Source organism: Mesoplodon mirus, assembly GCF_964341445.2.
Source record: "Mesoplodon mirus genome assembly, chromosome: 3".
NCBI lineage: Eukaryota > Metazoa > Chordata > Mammalia > Artiodactyla > Ziphiidae > Mesoplodon > Mesoplodon mirus.
Window position 1 is genome coordinate 177,607,741 of NC_138978.1, and position 24,208 is coordinate 177,631,948.

A 24,208-nucleotide genomic window follows, 5' to 3' on the forward strand; every position below is an offset into this window, starting at 1 on the left:
AGATATATTTCATTAAGTCAACTTCAGTTTTGGACTTCATCTGATTAAAATTAATTGATTAGGAGAAATATTTAGTTTGAATCTTTTGCCATGATTAATTTGGTGATTTTAAGGTTGAGTTGCTCCCAAGGTTCAATTAAATAGATCTGACACTGTATGTTGTTTCCTAGATGCCCATTTTTCCTCAACTGTATCAATTCCATATGTTTATTTAGTGCATAAGTAAATGTGTATACAGAATTTAGAAGGTTAGGTTCTAACCTTCACTGACTATGCTTTAGCAAAGGTGTCTATAAAGTAAGAGAAGTTTACCATTTACTTCAAATACAAAATTGCATATTACTTCTTTGGGAGATGATCGCTAATAAAAAAAAGTTTAAAATAGTGGTTGTCCGTGTTTCATGCTGGGCAATGTAATCCGTTTGCTCACTTGACATTCAGCAAATACTTGAATATACTTCAGGTATTAACACTGTAGATAGAGGTGGTGCTGTTCTCTATACCAGGATGTGTCCTGCCTAATGAATTGTTATAATACAGTAAGAATCATGCTGTGATAGGAGGACTCCTGGAGTTCTGTGGTGCTTGCAGACTTACTTGAGGTGTGGTGTGGGAAGGGGCCAGTCCAAGAAGAATACTTTGATGTGACCTGTAAGGTATGGATTGAGCAGTAACAATTAACTAACAAGATGGTGAGGGCAAAGAAGGCTTTTGAACATTCAGGAATAACCTGATTAAAGGAATGGAGAGAAGAGAGACGGTGCCCCGGTGGAGCAGCAAGATCTAGGAGACTGTAATGATGTCGTTTCACTGAAGCAATCCCAGAAACAGACTTTGCACTGCTTGAAGATGTCCTCACTCAAATTGGAAAAAATTAAAAATATTGCATGTGCTTATGACTTTGCACAACCATTTAAGAACAACTGCCCTTGGGCCTCCCTGGTGGCGCAGTGGTTGAGAGTCCGCCTGCCGATGCAGGGGATACGGGTTCGTGCCCCGGTCTGGGAGGATCCCATATGCCGCGGAGCGGCTGGGCCCGTGAGCCATGGCCGCTGAGCCTGCGCATCCGGAGCCTGTGCTCCGCAACGGGAGAGGCCACAACAGTGAGAGGCCCGCGTACGGGAAAAAAAAAAAAAAAAAAAAAAGAACAAATGCCCTTGAAGTCTGAATCTAGCAACGTTCCAGTGAAGCCCTGTAGTTGGTTCCCAAGATAAAATAATCTCTGCATTTCTAGCCTCACCTCAACATTTATTGCATGCACATTCATTTCAGCTGCTCCTTATGGTAGACTGAAAAGAGAATTTTACAGCTGATACTATGTAAGAATAGCAGGTATTCTCAAGGCACATCAGTTTGGCTACTTCTTCAGCAGGTTCCAGCGGACAGTCTTCCCTGCAAGCAGCTATTGATTGTTATTAACTCTACTTTGTTGGTATTATTAGAAAAGCACAGCACTAAGGCCTTCTTGTCCAGCGACTTAAAAAAAAAGTAGCAGTTACCATTACACCTTGTTTGAACATTTTGTAGAAGTACAGAACAAGAAGTTCAAAATTTCTTCAATGTCATGCAGTTTGTATTGGGCTGAAGACCAGTGATAGAGGTGGGGCTGCTGTTTTTCAGAGTACGGCCAGTCATCCTCTTTGATCACGCTGTGCTATACTTACTTTCAGAACACACTTGACAGAGCGTGTGACAAAACATCATATGCTGGTGATTCCTAAATCCCTCTTAGCTTTTATCATGTGTATTCTGTTGTCAGTGTCAATCTCGTGACTCCTGGCTTTCCATCTATGTGTTTTCCTCCACTTCCCAGCGCCTGCGTGAAGTTTTGGTATTCATCTTGCAGTCCAGGCTTCCTCTTGTAGCGCTGACGGCACTCTTTGGTACTTCCATCTTCTCACACTGCTGGGTTACTTGTCTCCCTCCCCGGGACATGCTGCAGTGTGCTAGTGTATGGAGCAGACCGTAAGACAAACATGGGCTCTCTACCTGGAGCGTCAATTTTGCTGAAAGATTTTTGTGGAGAACATCCTATTGAAATAGGCTCTGTAGTAGAGTGAATTGCAAAATAGTCACTATATTTTAGTTTGAAACTTGCAAGAAGTTTGTTTGCTGTAGGCTCTACAGGGCTCCTAGACTTCTTTAGGGTATGTGTGTTGAAAGCCTACCGTGTGCCATCTCCTGTAATCTTCAGATACTTTTTCTGGAATATTTGTTTTATGATAGTCATCATAGTCTAGTCCTCAGAACTAAAGTGTGCTGACCTTGTTTGATTTAGCTAATATGTGCCAAGGGTGATATGGCATGTCATTTAGGGGCTGAATTCCTTGTCTGTGTGGAAGAACTATATATGGAGAAAGAGGAGAGAAGTATGCTTTCCTAGCTGTAGTGGACAGACTGTTTTTCAGGGCAGAATTTCACCACTTATAAAAAGTAGCTTTGAGCAACATTTGGCAGCTGGTGAGTGTTGAATGTGTTTGCCAAATTATATAAATATCTGGTCTGGAACCATGAATGTCCAAGAAATACTCTTGGGAAATTAAGGGTTTCCTTAGGGTAATAGGAAAACCAGGCACGCTTCCTTAGGTGGTTATTCTTAAGCCTGAGAAGCATTGTTTATAATTGACTTAGTGTGACTAAGTATCCTATGTACCTGAATATCATATTCATATTTGTCTTATTTTAAGTTGACTTGTAAATCAAATATTAAATATTAACAAAAAGCAGCTTCTTATGACTTGAAGAGTCCATAATCCTTATTAAGTCACATGCAGTAGCAGTTAAATTGAAACATGAAGCTAGAATTATATTGCAGTCCCATAGAGGTGTGCTAAGCAACAGCCATTTGCAGCAGTATACTTGTGACATTTCAAGGCTATTATGAACTCCCAGATCCATAAATAACCACTGTAGCCTGTAATAGCCACCAAATTAAATAGGTACCCAAGGATGGGTAGAAATGAAGAAAGCCCCATTGGCATGCAGGTGATAGAAAGTTCATCAAGCTCACTGTCCGTGCACCAGACTGGCAGAGTGGGAAGTTTCGATTCTTGTATTGCTTGAAGGATGACTCCATGCATGCCATGGATCTTTAGGTTTGTTTGTCAGCACATCAAATGTTAAGGGTGCACTGTAGTTCTTTGGTGGTGTTGCCATCACTTGTGATCCTGGAATCCCACTTATTTGCTGTCCTCATTTACCGAAATGCTGTTGCTGCTGATACAAATAACGGCTGACATTACTGAGTGCCCATCACGTGCCAGATACTGGAAGTGCTTTACGTACACGGTTTTATTCTCACGGCAGTTCTATGATACAGGAACTCTTACATTCCACTTTAGAAATCAGGAGGCTTAGGCTAAATAGCAACTTGTTTAACGTCGCATATATGCGTGCACGGAAATGTCAGAGCTGAAATTGAAATTGATTCAGGTTCAACTCCAGATTCTCCGCTCTTAACTCCCATGCCCCAGCACTTTTAAAGATACCCACTCTGTGCCCTGTAGAATCTAGTACTGATGACATAGATCTTGGAAAGAAATTTGAAACCTTGTTGAAGTACAGGCTGTTTAGGGGGGAGGGAGGGAAGTATAGCCCATGTATCAATGATTTTGATAATTTGTATATGCTTAGCAACAGTTCTGTGGTGAAATCTAAGATCATCACTGTCACCTGGTCTTAACTATAAAAGTGATGTGGTAATGTGAATAAACTGTCTATCAGTTTACGCTGAAAATGAGATTAGTGGAGCCATCAGAAATGTAAGTCTATTTTGTAAAAAGTCCTAATTAAAATATTCTTAACTGGAGTCTCTTATGAAGAAATAGTAGGGCATCATATTTTCTAGGTAGTATTAAGATGCTTATCTCTGTTCAGAAAGCGCTGATTATCCGGCTTCTACCCGCAGAGGGTGTAGGTAGGAATGCTATTTTGGAGGGCCCTGTAGTAATTCAGGAAATAATGCATTAAAGCAGTGACAGTGGGACAGATGGAGGGGGTATTAGTAGAGACTTAAAGGGTGGAGTTGACAGGGCTTGGTGGCTGATGTGGGGTTGATAGCCGAGGAGCAGTCTGGAGTGGCACTTGGGTTTCTAGCTGGGGCCAGACAGTAGGGCTTTTGGTATCCTTCACCTGGGTTGGAAATAGGAGCAGATAGGGTGAGGGAGGAAAGTAGGTTGCATTTTGAGGTTTGCTTGTGGTATGTAGATAGAAATACATACTAGGCAGTTGTCTATATAGGTTTAGAGCTTAGAAGAGAAGTATCGGCTGGAAATAACTTTTTTGGCACTTTTTAACAGGTATTAGTTGAAACTGTGAGTGTGGACTCTGATCTAAGCCGTGGTGGTGTGGTGGTTGTGTGTGTGTATTTTGAGTGAGGGGGGAGGGGATTAGTCACTAGATTACTTGCCAAACTTGATTATTTTCATCTACACATTGTTTTTCAACCCATTCAATTAAAAAATTTTAGAGTTTTTACTTGAATGAACATGGAGAATTCTATAAAACATGCCAGTCTTTTGTCTTTCCTTTTTATTACTGAAAATAAAAAATGTACTGTATTACATAATCATAATTTTTATTATAGGTATTGAGTCTGTGCATAACTAGCTCCTTTACAGAGAAGACTACACAGGAATGAACGTTTGGTTAATTTACCCCCCAACCCCTAATAGTTTATTATGAAAAATTGTAAACACACAGAACAATTGAAACGGTGAAAATCTACATGCCCACCATCTAGATTCTACCATTAATATTTTACAATACTTTATCACTTATCCGTCTAGCCATATATATGTGTGTGTATATATATATATATATATATATATAACTTTTATGAATTTCAAAAAAGAGTCATCAGTGTACTATTTCCTAAGTATTTCAGTATGTATATCATTAACTAGGATTCCATAATACAACTTTTTTCCTTTTGTGGTAAAATATATACAGTGAAATGCACAGACCGTTGGGTGAGTTTTGATAGATGCACGCACCTGTGTAACCCAATCTTTTTCAGAACATCCTGGGGTGATGGCAGAGTTCCCTAAAGCCCCTTCGCATGTCATCCTCATTTTCACTGCCCCCCCCCAAACGACCGCTGTTCTGATTTATTTCCACTGTAGATTAGTATTTCCTGATCTTGGACTTCATCTATTAGGAATCATAAAATACACATTCTTGTGTAAGGTTTCCCTCACAGTATGTTTTTGCTATTCATCTGTGTTATTGCATGTATCTGTTGTTTGTTTTTCTTGCTTTGTCATATACCATTGTGTAAATATACAACAATTCATCCATTCTATTTGTGGGTACCTGGGCTGTTTCTAGTTTTTGGCAATATCTAGCATTGCAATTGAAGGGTCAGAGGGTAAGGTCTCTATAAAAAAAGTACTAAATCATCTTTGAAAGTTGTTTAACAATTTTACATTTCCGTTAGCAGTGTATGGGAGTTACAGTTGCACCACATTCTAACTCCTCTGGTGGATGGGTAGTGACATTTCATTGTGATTTTAATTTGTATTTCCTTGATGGTTAATGGTGTTTAGCACTTTTACATGGATTTACTGACCGTTTGTGTATCACATTTTGTGACATTTGTTCACATTGTTTGCCCAATATTTTATTGGTTGTCTTTTAATTGTTTAGTTGAGTTTTAAAAATGCATCCTGGATACCTTTCAGATTTATGTTTTGCAAGTATTTTTTTCTCATTTGTGCCTTGCCTATATGGAAATTCCCTCTTGGCCTTAATTCCCTCCTTCCCTACTTTCCTTCCTTTCTATAGCAGCTTTAAGATATAATTCATATACCATACATATGCAGTTTTTTAAAGGTCATTTTTAATGAGAAAATTTTAACCTTCGTACTTTTTTCTTCTATGATTATTGCTGAAACCTTTGCCTACCCTCAACTCATGAAGGTATTCTCCTATGTTTCCTTCTAAAAGTTTTGAGTCTAGCTTTTATGTTTAAGTCTGATAATCTTGAATTAATTTTTTTGTATGGTGTGAGGTCTGGGTTGAGATTTATATATTCAGTTGTTCTAGTACTGCTTACTGAAAAGACTGTCTTTTCTCCACTAATATGCCTTTGTAACTTTGTAAAAAAAAAAATCAGTCCGTATTTCTGGACTCTATTTTGTTTCATTGATATATTTGTCTGTCTTGAAGCCAATACCATACTCTCTTGTTTGCTGTAGCTTTGTGTCTTGAGATCAGATTGTGTTAGCCTTCTAACATTATTCTTCTTTTTCAGAGTTGTTTTGGAGATTCTGTGTTCTTTGTGTTTCCATATGAATTTTAGACTCAGTTAATTTCTACAAAAATGCTTCCTGGGATTTTCATTGGAATTGCATTTAATCCATAGATTAATTTGAGGGAGCCTTTATATCATAACAATATTGAGTCTTCCCATATATGAACATGGTATATCTTTTTATTTAGGTTGTTTTTAATTTCTCTTACCAATGTTTTATAATGTTCAGTGTAGAGATTTTGCACATCTGATATTAAATTTATTCCTATGTCAAATACTTGAATCCTGCAAACTTGCTAAATTCACTTATTAGTTACAGTAGCTGCTTTGTGGATTTGCTAGGATTTTTTTCTTTTTTAATTAATTTATTTTTATTTTTGGCTACCTCGGGTCTTTGTTGATGAGCGTGGGCTTTTCTCTAGTTGCGGCGAGCGGAGGCTAGTCTTTGTTGCAGTGCGCGGGCTTCTCATTGGGTGGCTTCTCTTGTTGCGGAGCACATGCTCTAGGCGTGCAGGCTTCAGTAGTTGTGGCTCGCGGGCTTAGTTGCTCCGCAGCATGTGGGATCTTCCCTGAGCAGGGCTCGAACCCATGTCTCCTGCATTGGCAGGCATATTCTTAACCACTGTGCCACCAGGGAAGCCCTCTAGGATTTTTTATATAAATATTTGTTATCTGCAATTAAAGGGCATCACTTTTTCTGATCTTTTATTTATTTATTTGCCTTGGTGCAAAGGCTGGGAGTGCCACTATAGTGTTGAACAGAAATGGTGGTGAGAAGGGCATTCTTGCCTTGTTCCTGATCTCAGGGGGAAGGAGTTCAGTATTTTACAATTAAGTATAATGTTAGTTATAGCTATTTCTGTAGATGCTCTTGATCACATTAAGGAAATTCCCTTCTGTTCCTAGTTTGCTGAGAGCTCTTGTTATGACAGATAATGCATTTTATCCAGTGCTTTTTCTGCATCTTTTGCAATGCACAGTTTTTCTCCTTTATTCTGTTAATGTAGTGAATTACTTTGGCTTTCAAATGTTAAATCAACCTTGCATTCCTGGGTTAAACAATATTTAATTATTCTTTAAATATATTGCTAATTTTGATTTGATAATATTTTGTTAATTTTCACATCTGTATTATGGAAGGACAATGTCATTTTATTTGTAATGTCTGTCCGGTTTTGGTATTAGAGTCATGCTGACATCATCAAACAAACTGGAAATGATTTCTGTTTTCTGAGAGTCTATAAAATTGATGCCGTGTTTTCCTTAGATATTTGATACACTTCACTAGAGCAACCATGTGTGTGGAGTTTTATTTGTGGTAAGCTCTATAATTTCTTTAATAGATAAAGTAATTTAGATTTTTTCTCATGTCAGTTTGCTTTTCAGGAATTTTTCCAGTTTCATCTAATTTGTCAGATTTGGTGGCATAATGCTGTTCATCAAATTCCCATAGTATTATTTTTAACATTTGTAGAATCTGTAGTGATAAGGACTCTTTCATTTCTGATAATAGGTAATTTGTGCTCTCTCCTTTTCTTGATCAGTTTAGCTAGAAATTTTAATTTTTCTTACTGTCTTCTGTTTCACTGGTTTCTTTATTATTTTCTTTCACCTCCTTCCTTTGGGTTTTCTTTGTTCTTTTCTAACTTTTTAAGAGAGGGAAGCTTAGATATTTGGTTTTAGACCTTTCTTTTCTAATATAAACATTTACAACTCTAACCACTAAGCACTGCTTCAGCTGCATCTCATGATTTTTGTCATATTTTCATAATGATTTAATTTGAAATACTTTCTGATTTTCTAGTGTTTTCTTCTCTGACCCATGAATCACTTAGAAGTGTGTTTTACCACCCCACCCCCCAAATTTTTTTTAGGTATCCTAGTATGGTTAACTTCAAATTTAATTCCATTTTGGTCAGAGGACATCATTTGCGTGCTTTCAGTTATTTTAAATTTATTGAGAATTTTTTTAATGGTCTAGTATATCATCTGTGTTGGTGATCATACCATGTGTACTTGAAAAGAATGTATATTCTGCAGTTGTTGGGTGTAATGCTTTTTAAATATCAGTTAAGTCATAGTAGTTAATAGTTTTCAGATTTTCTGTGTGTTCAGTATTTTTTTTTAAATAAATTTATTTATTTTTGGCTGAGTTGGGTCTTCGTTGCTGCACACGGGCTTTCTCTAGTTGTGGTGAGCGGAGGCTACTCTTCGTTGCGGTGCGCGGGCTTCTCATTGTGGTGGCTTCTCTCGTTGCGGAGCACAGGCTCTAGGAGCACAGGCTCTAGGTGCGTGGGCTTCAGTAGTTGTGGCGAGCGGGCTCTAGAGTGCAGGCTCAGTAGTTGTGGCGCATGGGCTTAGTTGCTCCAGGGCATGTGGGATCTTCCCGGACCACGGCTCGAACCCGTTTCCCCTGCATTGGCAGGCAGATTCTTAGCCACTGTGCCATCAGGGAAGCCCAGGTGTTCAGTATTTTTTAATGTACTTTATAAATTATTGTCTAGTTTTATCAGTTACCGTCTAGTTTTATCAGTTAACTGAGAGGTGGTGTTAAAATTTGCAGCTAATGTTGTGGAAACGTTGTTCTCTCTTTAATTCTGTCAGTTTTTTCCCCAGCTTTATTGAGATAAACTTGACATATAATATTGTGGAAGGGGCTTCCCTGGTGGCACAGTGGTTAAGAATCCACCTGCCAATTCAGGGGACACGGGTTCGAGCTTGGTCCGGGAAGATCCCACATGCCGTGGAGCAACTAAGCCCGCGAGCCACAACTACTGAGCCCTTGTGCCACAACTACTGAAGCCTGCGCGCCTAGAGCCCATGCTCCGCAACAAAAGCCACGACAATGAGAAGCCCATGCCCTGCAACGAAGAGTAGCCCCCGCTCACCGCAACTAGAGAAAGCCTGCACACAACAACGAAGACCCAACACAGCCCCCCCCAAAATAATAATAATAAATAAATTAATTAATTTTTAAAAAAGATTGTGGAAGTGTAAGGTGTTGATTTGATACAGTGATATATTGCAAAATAATAATTCAGTTTTTGCTTCATGTGTTTGAAACTAATTAGATACATGCACATTTATGATTGTTGTATCTTTCTGGTGAATCGAACCTTTTATAGTTTTTACAACCTGATGAAAATAATGTGAGGCAGAAAACTTCAGGAAACGGGTGAAATCTCTAATCAGTTGCTTCAATTCTTGTTAATGGGGGGATTTGCTAGGTTAGGGAAGGTATGTGTTGCCAAGTGAAGTGTTTACCCGTATTTTTCCTTCTGTCACTGACCATTTCTAAATGTACTTACTTTTGTGAGCTATCATGCTGTTAATGAGGGTTTAGGTTTGCTGGTGCTCTGGGAGTTAATCTTTGAAAACTTCAGATCAATTAAAGAAAAAGATAAGTGTGTAGATACAAGATATGAGCCTGTTGATTGTGTGCCGTTTATTGTGTGCTAAGTGCTATGTGGCATGTGAAATAGAGGTTGTCTTGGCTTTTAAGTTTACATAAAACACTGTATTGTATATTTGAGGGTCGCTGAGAGAGATCTTAAAAGTTCTCATCACAAGAAAAAAAATTGTAACTGTGTGGTGATGGACTTACTGTGGTGTTCATCTTGCTATACACACACACACACACACACACACACACACACAAATATCAAATCATTATGTTGTATACCTGGAACTAACATACTGGCGGAAGAAAGAAATTTAAGATCTTGGGGGACAGGCAAGAGGATGTGTGGAGGTGCTGTATTGGTTATTTATGGCAACACAATAAAATTACAGCAGTATTTAGTGGCTTAAAACAACACACATTTATTATCACACAGTTTCTGTACATTAGGAATTTGAGTACAGCTTAACTGCATCCTCTGGCTCAGGGTTTCTCAACAATTGCTGTCAAGATGTTGGCCGGGGCTGCAGTCTTAACCAAAGTCATCACGGGGTGGCGGGGGAGGATCTTCTAAGCTCATTTACATAGTTATTGATTGAATTCAGTTGCAGGCGGTTGGACTGAGGGCCTCAGTTCCTCCCCATAGTTGGCCTGTCACGCCAGCCTTTCCCACAGGATAGAAGCCACAGTCTTTTTGTAAATGAACCCTAGAACTGACATTCCATAACTTTTGCCATAGAATAGAAGCAAGTTGATGGGTGTAGCCCACACACAGGGGAAGGAGATTACACAAGGGCATGAATACTAGGTGGTGGAGATCATTGGGAACCATCTTTTTTGTTGTGGTTGGGAGGAAGGAAGAAGATGCAAATTATTTCTTATAATTATACTTGTAATAAGAGCCAGAAACAGCAGGGAGAAATTATAAACCAAAGTTTATAACTAGGAAGCTAATGGTTTTCAGTGCAGCCCAAAGAGTTGTCTTATAAAAAGAAATAAGAGTAGCAAAGCATCTCAAATGACAAGACATAACAAAACTTTAAATATTCGTTGTAACGCGTTGGATTAATTCTAGACAATGTTATTGTTTGTGTTTTCTTTATTAACATAAAAATTTTGACTTGTATTAAGACATAACCTTTAACCAAATGCAAGTGGGATTAATAAATACAGTCTTATTCCTTGACAGACAAAAATACTTTTTTACATTTTCATGTTTTCTTAATATTTAAAGCTATTATATATTTTAAAAATTGTGGTAAAATATATAATACAAAGTTTATATATTTTCACCATTTGTAATCACAGTTTGGTGGCCTTAAGTACATCCACATTGTTGTGTAACTATCACCACCAACCATCTCTAGAACTTTTTAATCTTCCCAAACTGAAACTGTACCCGTTAAATGGTCACTCCCCCTCCTCCCCTCCCCACAGCCCATGAAAACCACCATTCTACCTTCTGTCTCTATTAGTTTGACTACTGTATGTCCTTTGTATAAGTGGAATCATACAGTATTTGTCCTTTTGTGTCTGGCTTATTTTAACTTAGCATTATGTCTTCAGGGTTCATCGTGTTATAGCACTTGTCAGGATTTTTTCCTTTCTAAGCCTGAATAATATTTTATTGTATATATATACCACATTTTATTTATCCATTAACCTGTTGATGGACATTGGTGTTCCACCTTTTAGCTGAATAGTGCTGCTGTGAATATTCATAGTACAAATATCTGGTCAAGTCTTTGCTTTGGGGGCTGTCTCAGAAGCTGCCTAGCACAGGTGGGCATGGAAAGGAATTAGCTTTAAGTTTAATTCTGATGAAAAAGAGATCTATAGCAGACAAGAGAGGTTCCTACTAGTTAAAAAATACAAGTGATAGATACCTAAGTAAGTTGTTTCATTAAACTTTACCAAGTCACAAATGGTGTTAACAGGCCTTTTTGTGAAAGACTGAGCTTTTCATAGAAAGTTTTCATAAAAAGTTTCACCAAAAAAATCAAAAACAAAACCGTTTCATAAAAGTTTCATTTTGGGGACTTCCCTGGTGGTGCAGTGGTTAAGAATCCACCTGCCAATGCAGGGGACACGGGTTGGATCCCTGGTCTGGGAAGATCCCACATGCCGAGGAGCAACCAAGCCCGTGCGCCACTACTGAGCCTGAGCTCTAGAGCCCTCGAGCCACAACTACTGAAGCCCGAGCGCCTAGAGCCCGTGCTCCGCAGCAAGAGAAGCCACAACAATGAGAAGCTGCACACTGCAACGAAGAGTAGCCCCCACTCGCCGCTACTAGAGAAAGCCGGCGTGCAGCAACGAAGACCCAACACAGCCAAAAATAAATAAAAAATAAATAAATTTATTTTTTTAAAAAAGAAAAAGTTTCATTTTGTTTTAATGACTGGTTTAAAGAATAATTAACTCTATGCACTTACTGTAATTTAAGATGATGATGTTTATGGTATTTTAGAAAATAAACTACCACACCAGATGTCACTGGGTCTGCTGACCATTCACATTTTCTACAATAATTTTGGATTCAGATTATAGTTCAGGTGTGCCCAATTTTAGGAAAGTCAGTGACAGTAAATTAGCCACTTACCTAAGGTGAGATTTCTGGCAACTTTAACCGTCTAGAACTCAGCCATAAAATGGATCTTTCTTATATTGTACTTTTTTTTTCTTTAATTATCACTTCATCCTGCACCAAGTCTTTGATTCAGCAGAAATTTAGTGAGCTCCTAAGTAGGGACTAAACACCAGCTACTGTTAAATATATCAGTAAAACACAGTCCCTCCCCTCCCAATCTAGTTGGGAAGACATTAGTAAATGATTATAATGTTACCCCTAGTTCAGTCTGTATTCACAGTCAATCCTCTTCTTTGTTTTCATGTATCTGAAAGCATCTTTGTAGTTTTAGGTTGAAATTTTATCTGAATTTTCTAGTCAGTACTATACTAACTTGGATGAAAATAACTAAAGTTTCTTGTATTATTTCATTTTACCTATTCTTTTTGAAAAATGAGAGTGATACTCCTCATATTAGCTAGTATATTTTAGAGTTCATGTACTCTAATGCTAAATTGTTACACTGTATAGTAACAAAATCAGGGTAGTTAAAAATAATGGAATGGTGGGTGCTGTTCTACCATATGACTTGTTTTAAAAATCATATTTATACTTCATTTGTGTGCATGTGTGTGTGTGTCTGTGTGTTGTGTGTGTGTCTAGTTTGATGTCTAAAAGGCTTCCCACAGATTTTGCCTTCATGTAATTCTTTGAAGAATGTTGAGGTTCAATTTGAAGGAAACTTTCCCTGAAGTATTAATTTTATGCATATGTTTTGTACTATCTTTAAAAAAAAGTCTGTGATAGTCTAGATACGTTTTCGTAATAGTATAAGGTATAATTTTCTCTAATGAAGTCTTCAAAGGAATCCTGGTTTATTTTTACAAGAACATCAATTTCAGCAAATATACAAATTCCCTTCCCTTAGCTTCAACAAATGTAACATGAAGTATAATGCAGAAATGATAGAAAACTTCTGAGGAGTTAATTTTATTGAACTAATATAATTGGTAGTTACGCAAACTCTAGCTCTCTTATTCAAGTAGAGTGATCGTAAAGTCCAGACTCTGAAGCAGACTGGCTGCTTTGAATCCCATTTCTGTCACTTCGTACAGTATGTTGTTTGGTCAAATTAATTCACTTCTCTGTCTCAGTTTCCTATCTGTAGAATGGGAATATTAACAAGTATCTACCAAATAAAGTTGTTGAATAAATAAATGAATTAATAAAGGCAAAGCACATAGAACAGTGTGTGGATCTTCTTAAGTATTATGTTCATATTAGTGTTTGTTTTTACTATTAGTATCATTATTATCATCACAACCCTGGCTCAGTAATTAATTATATATGTCACTTATTTGTCTCTGGGTTTTAGGTCTTTATTAATGTAAGGAGATTTCTTTACGACTACAACTGGGGATACGTCAGTCTATACTAAATACTGTAGATAGTCAAAAATTAATAGATTTTCCCTCATTGATTTTGTTATGATTTTTGTGCTTGCAGTTAAGCAATACTTTGAAACATAGGCTCCGAAAATATTTATCTATGGATAGTTGTAGAGTACGGTCTCCTGAAACAGTTGGTTTTAATTTTTTAAAAATAGTGTTTGCTTTTTTTTTTTGTTAACTAGTCTTCTGTATCACAGGAAGGGCAGGAGGGCTTGATTTACCTGGGCTTCTTCTCGGCAGCAGGCCAGGGCTCCTTCAGTACGTGCCCAGCCAGTTGCATGCAGAGGCAGGTTTCCATCCAAGATTTTCTGTCTTAGTAGTTTCTTAATTCTCTTTTTACTTCCTGCCCAATAGGATTTCATTTTCTTTTCTCTCTACAAACCCCTATAAATTCCATCCTTGTGTTCTCCTCTCTTGTGGTTCTAAGAATATCAAAATAGTCGCATTTTCATTTTCTGTATTATTCCTCTCTCTCCAGGTATATTGTTGGCAGAGGCAGGTTCTTTTTGTTGGCCACGTCACATTTATAGAGTTTTTCATGTTCTATACTTATTCAAATAAGAGGTATTCATAATTAAAGTCAAATAGTACCATAAAGGTTTTTTTAAAGGCTTACACTTATTCCTAAACATGCATAACTGCATGTAGGAAGTGCCTCCTTTCAGGTACTTTTTCTACATAGTATTTTACCTAATGATTTCTCCTTTTTTTAAAGAGACTTTTTCATCCTATGGGATAACCCAACAGATTTGCTGAAATGTTTTCTAAAACATGCTATCTTGCTTTAGATATATTGGTCATTTTCTGTGGTGACTGTCGATCTGTTACATGTTAGATTACAGTTGTACTTTGCACATGAATATAGATGTTATGGGATGAAGAGTTAAGTAGTGACATTGATCTTTTCACCTTTTTAAAAAACCTTTTAGAGGTAGACATAGAGAATGGACTTGGTGACATGGGGTGGGAGGGCGAAGCTGGGGCGAAGTGAGAGTAGCATCAACATACACACACTACCGAATGTAAAATAGTTGGCTGGTGGGAAGCAGCCGCATAGCACAGGGAGATCAGCTCTGTGCTTTGCGCGGCGACCTAGAGGGGTGGGATAGGGAGGGTGGGAGGGAGACGCAAGAGGGAGGGGATATGAGGACACGTGTATGCATATGGCTGATTCGCTTTGTTGTACAACAGAAACGAACACAGTATTGTGAAGCAATTATACTCCAATAAAGAGCTATTAAAAAAACCCAACCTTTTAGTATTTCTTAGATGAATGGTATACAACTCTGGTCTTTAGTGGAAATTTTGCCTTTCTACGTTATTGGAGCTACTGCGTCACAGATGGTTTTCTTGCCTTGCAGAAAAGAAGTTTGTTTGCTGCCTTATTTGTATCTGCTGTTTGTCAGTGGCATTCACAGAGTTTTCCCGTGTCCTTCAATCAGGCAGCCAGGACAGCAGCACCTAGCTGTTCTAGCAAGCAGCACCCGCCCCCCGCCCCCCCCGCCATTCTTAGCAAGTTTTTTGGTTTATGGATGGAATATGAAAGGAGAAAAGCTAGTTAGTATTTCACAAATGTAGCGTATAGTAGAAGCTTTTGTATGTAATGTGATCTGTACGGGTGATGATGGTTGGTTAATTGATCTCCTTAAAAATGACATGTACCTTAGAGCATTTATGTTCATTCTGTGACTTTTTTTTGGTAAAGCTTTTAGTGTTAGTCTGGTGATGAGAAGTCTACATTATTTTTCTTTCCTAAAGCATGCCCATGTTTTATCTTCAGAGTTTCAGCTTTGGTTTCTTTAAAGTGGAGAGAGAACTTAAGATATATGCAAAGCATTCTCAGTATAGCGGTCTGCTAGACTTGTGTGATTCCCCCGTCTTTTATGTACATCTTACAATTTTTTAGTGACTCATCTTGATAGGAACTTAATTTTCATAGAATTTCTATATATTCACATTGTATCCCTTTATATAATATTTAAATTGCATAATTACAGTACAAGTACAATTGGAATGAATATATTTGGTCACAAACACAGCTGACTTCTTAATAAGTATACAGCCTAACTGGGAGCAGGAGAGTGCGGGGTGATTAGAATAGTTTACTAGCTCAGAGCTGAGTGTTTTGAGTGCTAATGGTATGTTTTATAGATGGAAAGGAGAAGGTCTGAGATTGTCCATTTGGGCATTGGAAGTCAGAAAAGCGAGCTTTCACTGGCATGTTTTGGGGCTCTTCCTCATAGCTCATGGATTTTTACTTTTTACAGTTAATATTGCTCACTACTTTCCAAGTTAGTACTTCAACAAGTCTTAATTAGGAGAGATGAAAGATACAATGCCGACCCTTCAGGGATTTAATATGATGTTGTTGGAGACATGATATGCATAGTGTATTGTGAGAACCCAGCGAGTGAGTTCCTATTATATATTGAGGGAGAAGGGAAAAGCTTTCAAGAGGATGTGACACTTGTGTCTAAATTCTGCAGAACTGTCAGTATTAGGCGAGGAGGAAACGTGCAGGTAGGTTAGGTACAGGGCATGTACAAAGGTGTAGATATATGGACGAATACGGCCTAATTGTTATTGCTGTAGTGAATATTGATGTGCCCCCAGTGGTGGGATGTGCCACCAGCAGCAGGATGGTAGAATGGTGTCTTGTACACATTTCATGCTGCGAGTATTTGAAAGAAAGAAAGTATGAATGTTGAGAAAGAGGCCAGATCACAGTAGACCCCTTGTGCCATGCTATGAAGCCAAAGTTTATCCTGAAACGAGTCTTTAGAGGGTCTTAAGCAGAACAGTGATGTGATGATTTGCTTTAGAAAAATTTCCCTCTGGAAGCACTGGGAAGAAGGAGTAAAATTGCGGTCAGGGATGCCAGTTAGGAGACTTGAAATAATCCAGATGAGCAACTAGGGACGGCCCACATTAAAGCTTTTGAGCATTGTGAGCAAAGGGAGCTAATGAATTTAGGAGTTTTTAGGAAGTAGAATTGACAGGCCTCGGTGACAGAGTGCCTGGCAGGGTGAAGGGCAGGGAAGATGCTGGTGTGACCCCTAGGTTTGCAGGATGGCTAGAGTCTAGAGTGGTGAACTGAGAGAAAAAGCCTTCTGTTTGTGACTCCTCTAGGGCTTAACACCATACAGGGCATGCTGTTTATTGCTTACTTTCCTATTTGAAGAAAATACATGCTTATTAGTCCCGATTTGAGTGCATAATCTTTTATAACTCTAGGAGGCCATGGAATGCAGGTGTGACAAATAATTGTGGAATTGAATTGAAATCAAATTATGTTTAAGCCTCTTTAATGCTTGAAATGTTATAAAATTACAAGCTTGAGCAAAATAGACATCAGAGAATAAGATGGAAATACTGTCTTTAAAATTACCAACTTTTTAAAAAAATTAATTTTATTTATTTATTTTTGGCTGCCTTGGGTCTTCGTTGCTGCGTGCGGTCTTTCTCTAGTTGCGGCCAGCTGGGGCTACTCTTCGTTGCGGTGCGCGGGCTTCTTGCTGTGGTGGCTTCTCTTGTTGCTGAGCACGGGCTCTAGGCGCGCAGGCTCAGTAGTTGTGGCGCACGGGCTTAGTTGCTCTGCGGCATGTGGGATCTTCCTGGGCCAGGGCTCGAACCCGTGTCCCCTTGCATTGGCAGGCGGATTCTTAACCACCGCGCCACCAGGGAAGCCCTAAAATTCCCAACTTCTTTGTGTAATTTCTTTCTTAATATTTTATCTTCTGAATAACTGACATCTTGATTCACAGAGTGACTCAGTATCATAACAGACAAGATGCTAATTATCTTTCATAGGGTAAACTCTCTAAGTCATTGGTAGTATAGCAGAGGTTATTGTATAGACCTTGATAACTTACTGCAGACTAGGCTCTGTCATTCGAAGATAAATGACATTCTCCTTTTCAAAGATGATGAATACATTTTTATATGTATGTAAAAATAAATTAATTGGGACCATGACTTCCGGTAGTGACATCTTTTATAGCATGTCACATACTACTTTGGGAGTATCAGTAAAATGCTAGGTGACATAATTTTTCTCTTGCCTTTGGTTGTCCCCTCCTTCCCCTTCTCCTTCGTCTTACCTACTAGCAAATCCTGTCTCCTGTGCTTCTGACATATATATCCCATATGCTTCCCTCTCCTTTATTTCTAGTCTGGTCCAAATCTCACCGTACACACGTCTCTCACTGGTCTTCATGTGTGCATTCTTGAATCCCTTCTCTTTATAGTAGCCGGAGTCCTCTTTTAAAAGTGTAAGTCATGTTCTGCTTAAAGCCCTCTAGTGGCTTCCCAAGCACTTGGAGTAAAATCCTAACTCCTTCCTGTGGCTCAGATATTGCCTCCGCAGAGAGTCCTCCTGGTGGAAAAATTAATGAATGCTATGGGAGGAGGGAGCAATTAATTCTGGCTTTGGGGACTCCAGAGAGGCTTAACAGAAGGAATGGTATTTGATCCAGGTCTTGATGATCCAATTCTTGAGTAGGATTTTGTTAAATGAAATTATGTACTGAACGAGAATTTAAACAATGCCTACTCTGTGCCTAGGCACTGCATATTCATACTTTCTTTGACAAGTAATGGTTACTTTGAAAGGAAGTTTCTATTTTCAAAAACTTGGCTTTATTGCAATCTCAGTAAACAGCATAGACAAGAATAGCCAAGGGATCCTTACTCTGCTTAAATACCAGGAACCATTTAATTCACAGGTAACCTATAAAAATAAAATTGGGCCAGCATTTTCTACCATCATATATACCTGTTCAGGAAATTTGACTATATTCAGAAATGAATTTTTACAAAGCCACAAAATTGGATTGTAGTGTCATGGTTTTTATACTTTTTTAAAAAAAAACAGCTGTCTTTAGCCTTGTAATGCCATATTTCATTTTTTAAAAAACCAAAATTAACATCAGGAAAATGAGGTATAATCAATTACATATACCATTTGCATTTGGTCATAAAATGAAATTTTTGTTTATAACTAATTTACTGCCTGATCTTCACAAAAGTACAGCTCAGTAATTTACTAATTTAATCTTTTATGTACTTCCTTTACTGGCTCAGAATGTTGAAGGCTTTGACTAGGTACTCATTTTGAGCCTTGTTATAATTCAGATAGAATGATAATATAAAGATTATAAAATTTTTGTCTTTTTTGCTGTGCTTGTTTAGATCTTTATTTTCTTTAATTTTTTCCCCTTTTTGACTCTTCAGTAGCTGTGGTTCTTAAATCTTGCCTTCCTTCCATGTTACTTTTCCCTGAAAAACTGCACGTATGTGAATTTATGAAATTTCATCATTTCAGAAATTCACTCATTGACTTTCTCATCTAAAAATCCTCCTAGATAAAGTTGGAAATTCTTACCAGAAGAACCTCTAAGCTGTCCTGTCACTGCTCTAGTGCTTGTAAATACACCAATGTACAGGCAATTCTGTTGTGACTCAGGCCAGTCATATAGTCATTCATATAAAGCAGGCAGGCTTATAAGTATTTCACTGGGCCAGGGAGAAATGGAGAAAAAAAAAAAAGTGGGGGCTCCCTGGTGGCTCAGTGGTTGAGAGTCCGCCTGCTGATGCAGGGGACACAGGTTCATGCCAGTCCGGGAAGATCCCACATGCCGGGGAGCGGCTGGGCCCGTGAGCCATGGCCGCTGAGCCTGCGCCTCCGGAGCCTGTGCTCCGCAGCGGGAGAGGCCACAACGGTGAGAGGCCCGCGTACCGCAAAAAAAAAAAAAAAAAAAAAAGTGGGCAATGTAGAGAATTGTATGGAAAGCTAATTATTATATTTATAATATATTACATTGTATTTATTTTGAGATTTTTAAGTTCCAAAATATCTTCATTTTAGTAAGTTATGGTGGTCCCCTACCTTACCCTGAAATCTCCTACCTGGCAAGTAGGCCAAAATACTGTCAATCCTGTTCTGTATTGATTCATCCAGTCGGTTTTTGAAGTTTATGGGTTTGTGAAATCCAAAACTGGGTACCACTAGCTTATTTTGTGCGTACCTGTAATTTGGAGTTGGTATATTGAGTGGGAGTTTTCTTCTCAAATCAACAGTCTGTTCTCTTATTTTTTTGGTACAAACTGGGTGTCCAGCAGTTCAACTGAATTCAAACACTGACTTTCTGGAATTAGTACAAGATGCCATAGGTTGAGGGCTCCGTCCCACAAGACTGCTCCCACTTAGACCTGGCTGCTGTCAACTGAAAAAAAAAAAAAAGTACAACGTGACAGTAGTGAGTTAAGTAGTGAGTAAGTTTTATCTGGGGCCAAATGGGAACTATAGCCTGGGAGACAGCTTCTCAGAAAGCTCTGGGGAACTGCTCCTAAAAGATAAGGGGGAGGTCAGTATCTTATGTGATTTTGGCGAAGGAGGATCAATCAAGCACACATCTTGGCAGAAGGTTGCAGCTAGTCACGAGGAGCAGATGTCTCTGTTAATGATTTTCGTGCTTTTCTAGATGTGAGAAGATGCAAGAAATTGGGCTCATAAAGTCTTCTGAAAATACCTACCTATCTGAAGGCCTGTTCTGCCAGTTTTTCCTAGAGCACAGAGTGCCTCATTCCTGATCTCCGCCCCAAACTCCTTTCAGGGGGTGTTGAAGGTCAGCGACTCCAGTGGCTTCATGTTTGTAGAACCAGATGGCAAGTGACAATTTTTAGTTGGCACTGCCAGTGGGGTACTTAGGTTACCCACACTTAGGCCCGGCTGACTACAAATTCGGGGGTTCCCAAGACTCCCCTTCGGGCTCAATAATTTGTTTAAATGACTCCCAGAGCTCAGGAAAGTGTTTTACTTACCATTACTGGTTTATCATAAAGGATACAACTCAGAAACAGCCAGGTGGAAGAGATGTATAGGGCAAGGAATAGAGAGCTTCTAGGCCCCTCTCTAGGCATGCCACCCAACCAGCACCTGGATGTGAGCTCGATTGGGTGTTTTTACGGAGATTCCATCATGTAGGCATGATTGATTAAATCATTGGCCATTGTGAGTGAGACTGGTCTCCGGCCCTTCTCTCCTCCCCAGAGGTGGGGAAGGGGTGAGACTGAGCATCTCTACCCTCTGATCTTGGCTTTGATTTTCTGGTACCCAGCCCCCATATGGAAGCCTAGAGTCATCTCATTAGCATACCAAAGACACTCTTACTGCTCAGGAGATGCCAAGGGTTTTAGGAGCTCTGTTCCAGGAACCTGGCAAAGACCCAATATTTTTTGTTATACCATAGGATGTGTGTCTCTAGTTGAGGAGAGGTCCTCAGGTGTGTGGAAAGGAATGGAAAGACTTGGCTTGGTCTCTAAGAGCCCACTGGACAGTGCCGTTCCTTCCTGGCTGGGCCTTGATTTGGCTTCTCTGAGTGCCGGATGCCTTGTAGAACTACAGGGTTGTTTGGGGCTTAGCTTGTATCTTCACCGTTTGCCGCATAACCCGCGTGGCTCTGACTATACCTCCAGTAACACTTCAGCTCTTACCCACATCTTATTTTTTTCTCCCCTTTAACCTTGGCTTCTCTTGGTGCTTCTTGGTTTTGTTTAGAGTTAGATTTGTATCCTTAACATCTCAGTTTGAAGATTTCTTTTCATCTTCATTAGAAAACTAATCAACCAGTTTTTGTATTTTTGGCCTTTCTTGGCTACTTTGATACGTTCATTTAGAGATGTCTTTGTTTCTGTGGTTATAGGGAAATTGAAGCGACCAGACATTTGCTTGCTGACTAAGTGGTTTATATATATCTTGAATAATTAAGCATTAGTCAGAACTATTCAGTTAACTCGGTGCTTCAGGAATTTGGAATGTCTCCGGCATCCCACTGTAGAGCAATGAGGAAGAAAAAGGTGGAGGAGAAAGTTGGGACATTTTATTTAACTCTCCCGGTTTTAGATTTCCTATGTATCGTTTGTAACTTTTTTTTTTTTTTTTTGAGGCATGGAATGACCTGATTTACAAAATAGGGGTTCAGCTATTGCTTTAGCTTCTATGATCCCAGTGGAACTTCTTGAAGAGACATTATTTCTTGAACCTTGGGGAAACATCGTGTATGTCCAAAAACATTCATTTTGGAACTGGAAAATACTGTTCTGTATTAATTTACAGATTTGTTTATTGAGTTGTTATTTACAGTTAGTTAGTAAATTTGTTTCTTGGATTGTATGCTGTAAGAGGCACTTTGCCTTAGCTTGTTTCTTTCTATAGGGTTATGTAAATTTTGTCCCTTAACAAGTATTTTTGTTGTGAGCGATGAAGAGATTTCAACTGCTGTGCTGACAAAGGCTCTTTAATCAAGCTTTTAAAAATAATTCAAGCTTTAGTCATTGCCTCATTTTTACTCCCAGAGCTAATTTACTAAAAAAAATTCGGTGCAGCATAAAAATTTAGACAGTACCACTGGGTTTATTTCAGTGTTTGTGCTGCACAGGTATTGTTACAAGTTTTTGTAGGATTTAGCTAATGGAAAATTACAAGCATTTATAACCCCACTGTTCTGGGTGGTTTTATTGCTTGGTGCTGTGACCTCTTTAGGTCTCCCATGATCTTCTGTCATCAAGTCACACAACAAGTCTAGTAAAGCACATACATATACTGTTGAGAGATGGGCCAGAAGTGTGGGTAAGAAGGGAGGGCATGAAAGCGACTGTTTCCCAGGATGTTGGGGAAGAACCCACATGATTTACTGTTTAAAATCTTGAAGGCTAAAATTGGTGGAATGAGCAGTGCTTTCATTAAAAGATGGGGTTGGATGAGCTACTTAGCATCTCCATTAACAGCTGCTTAAGCAAGCATCAGGATAAGTCTTCTATATGGAGATTGAGTCACTTTAATTCGGTTAATAGCATGGAGTTAATATATCTGTTCTGTAGTTCACTTTTGGTATTTCATTTTTAAAAAATAACATATGGTATAAAATAAAGTAAAATTCCAATCAGTCTTTTTTGCCCAGCATTATTTTGGAATATATTTGAAAGATGAAACTATTGCTTAATATAGAATTAAGATCATCTCTACATTTTATTTATTCATGTATCTCAGTTTCACTTGGTAACAAATAATTAAGATGAAGCTGAGATTTAAAGATTCTATCATGCAGTTGGTCTTCTTTTCTTCAATATTTATTTGTGAAGCTTAGAATTTAACATCTAGAAGAATCCTTAGAAATCATCTTATTTTACTTTTTCATTTTTAAGTGAAGAAATTTGAAACGTAAGATGTTATTATCTTGCCTGAGTGGAGTCAGGGACTACTCAGTCACGGGGCTGTCCATTGATTGCTAGTGGCCACTGCATAGCTCAAGGGGCAGAAGAGCCTAGCAGAATTTGTTACATAGACCTTGAAGCAAGCCTGATGATAAAAGTAATTTTACCAGTAAAGAGAGGTAATCACAAACAGTTCACCAATATTATAAACAGATGTATACAGTTAAATAATGATTAATTTATATTTGTAGTTATATTCAGTTTAATGAACGTATTAGATCCTCAGATTTAGAAGAAAATGTTTCTTATATCTAAGTGCTCTTTGTGGATCCTGATCTCTTTCTGGTCCCTCATTACAGTTCATTTTTGGGTCTGTCTTCCCCATCAGACTCTACCCATAAGAGCAGGAAGCCTCTGTCTTGTTCATTGTTGCTGTTTCTAGCACCCAGTAAAGCACTAATTGTTGACCAACTGTTCGGTTAGCTAACTCTGGTTTATATGGCTATGTGGGAAGCTTAGCATATTTTAAGTATCTTAAAAGTTTGCTTTTCTTCCCCCCCCCCACCCCAGTGAACAGAGTATCTGTCAGGCAAGAGCTGCTGTGATGGTTTACGATGATGCCAATAAAAAGTGGGTGCCAGCTGGTGGTTCAACCGGGTTCAGCAGAGTTCATATATATCATCATACAGGCAACAACACATTCAGAGTGGTGGGCAGGAAGATTCAGGACCATCAGGTAAGGGTCTATTAAATTCTTAACGTTATCTAGTGTTACACAAGGACTTGATACATTCAGTAAAATAAAGAAGTACTTTAAAATTATAGACAAAAGAGTCTCTGTGGGAAAAAGGATATAGGTTTGCCTTCCCGCCCTCTCCACCTTTTATAAAGCCTGAATTTAGATGAGGATTTAGAACTAATTGTTCAAGAATATAAATCTGAGTTTGTCAGTTATGAATATTCTTTAGATGCTTTGGCCTTCAAACTAGCTAGGTTTTGGAATCTAAAGTAAATTTAAGACAAACTAAAATGTGAAATACACTTAAGTAGCAGAGTGTGTTTAAGGAATTCATTTCCCACCAAAGGTATGGGGTGTGGGATTATAGGAAAGAGTTCAAAATGTAAGTAGTTTCATAAAATATTGTTAAATTCATATACGATAGAAAAATTGTAGGTATTAAGGTTGCCGGAAGAGTTAGGCTTTTGTAATTCATGTCTGCCATGACAACTAAGCTTTTACTGATTCCCTGCTCTGGATTTCTTAGAAAGGTGACTGGATTATCTGATTACTTGAGTTCTTGGGCCTTAACAGATCAGGAGCAGTA

The 24,208-nt window shown here is 38.5% G+C and overlaps 1 protein-coding gene across 10 annotated transcripts in view; it reads left to right on the plus strand.

Annotated features, from left to right (window-relative positions):
• ENAH (ENAH actin regulator) overlaps window positions 1–24,208 on the plus strand; it is a 153,740-nt gene that overhangs the window by 53,957 nt on the left and 75,575 nt on the right. For all 10 annotated transcript variants that reach the window (XM_082615463.1, XM_082615466.1, XM_082615465.1 and 7 more), the window contains exon 2: window positions 23,454–23,619. In XM_082615463.1, coding sequence (XP_082471589.1) covers window positions 23,454–23,619 — 166 coding nt within the window. The remainder of the gene's footprint in view (window positions 1–23,453; window positions 23,620–24,208) is intronic.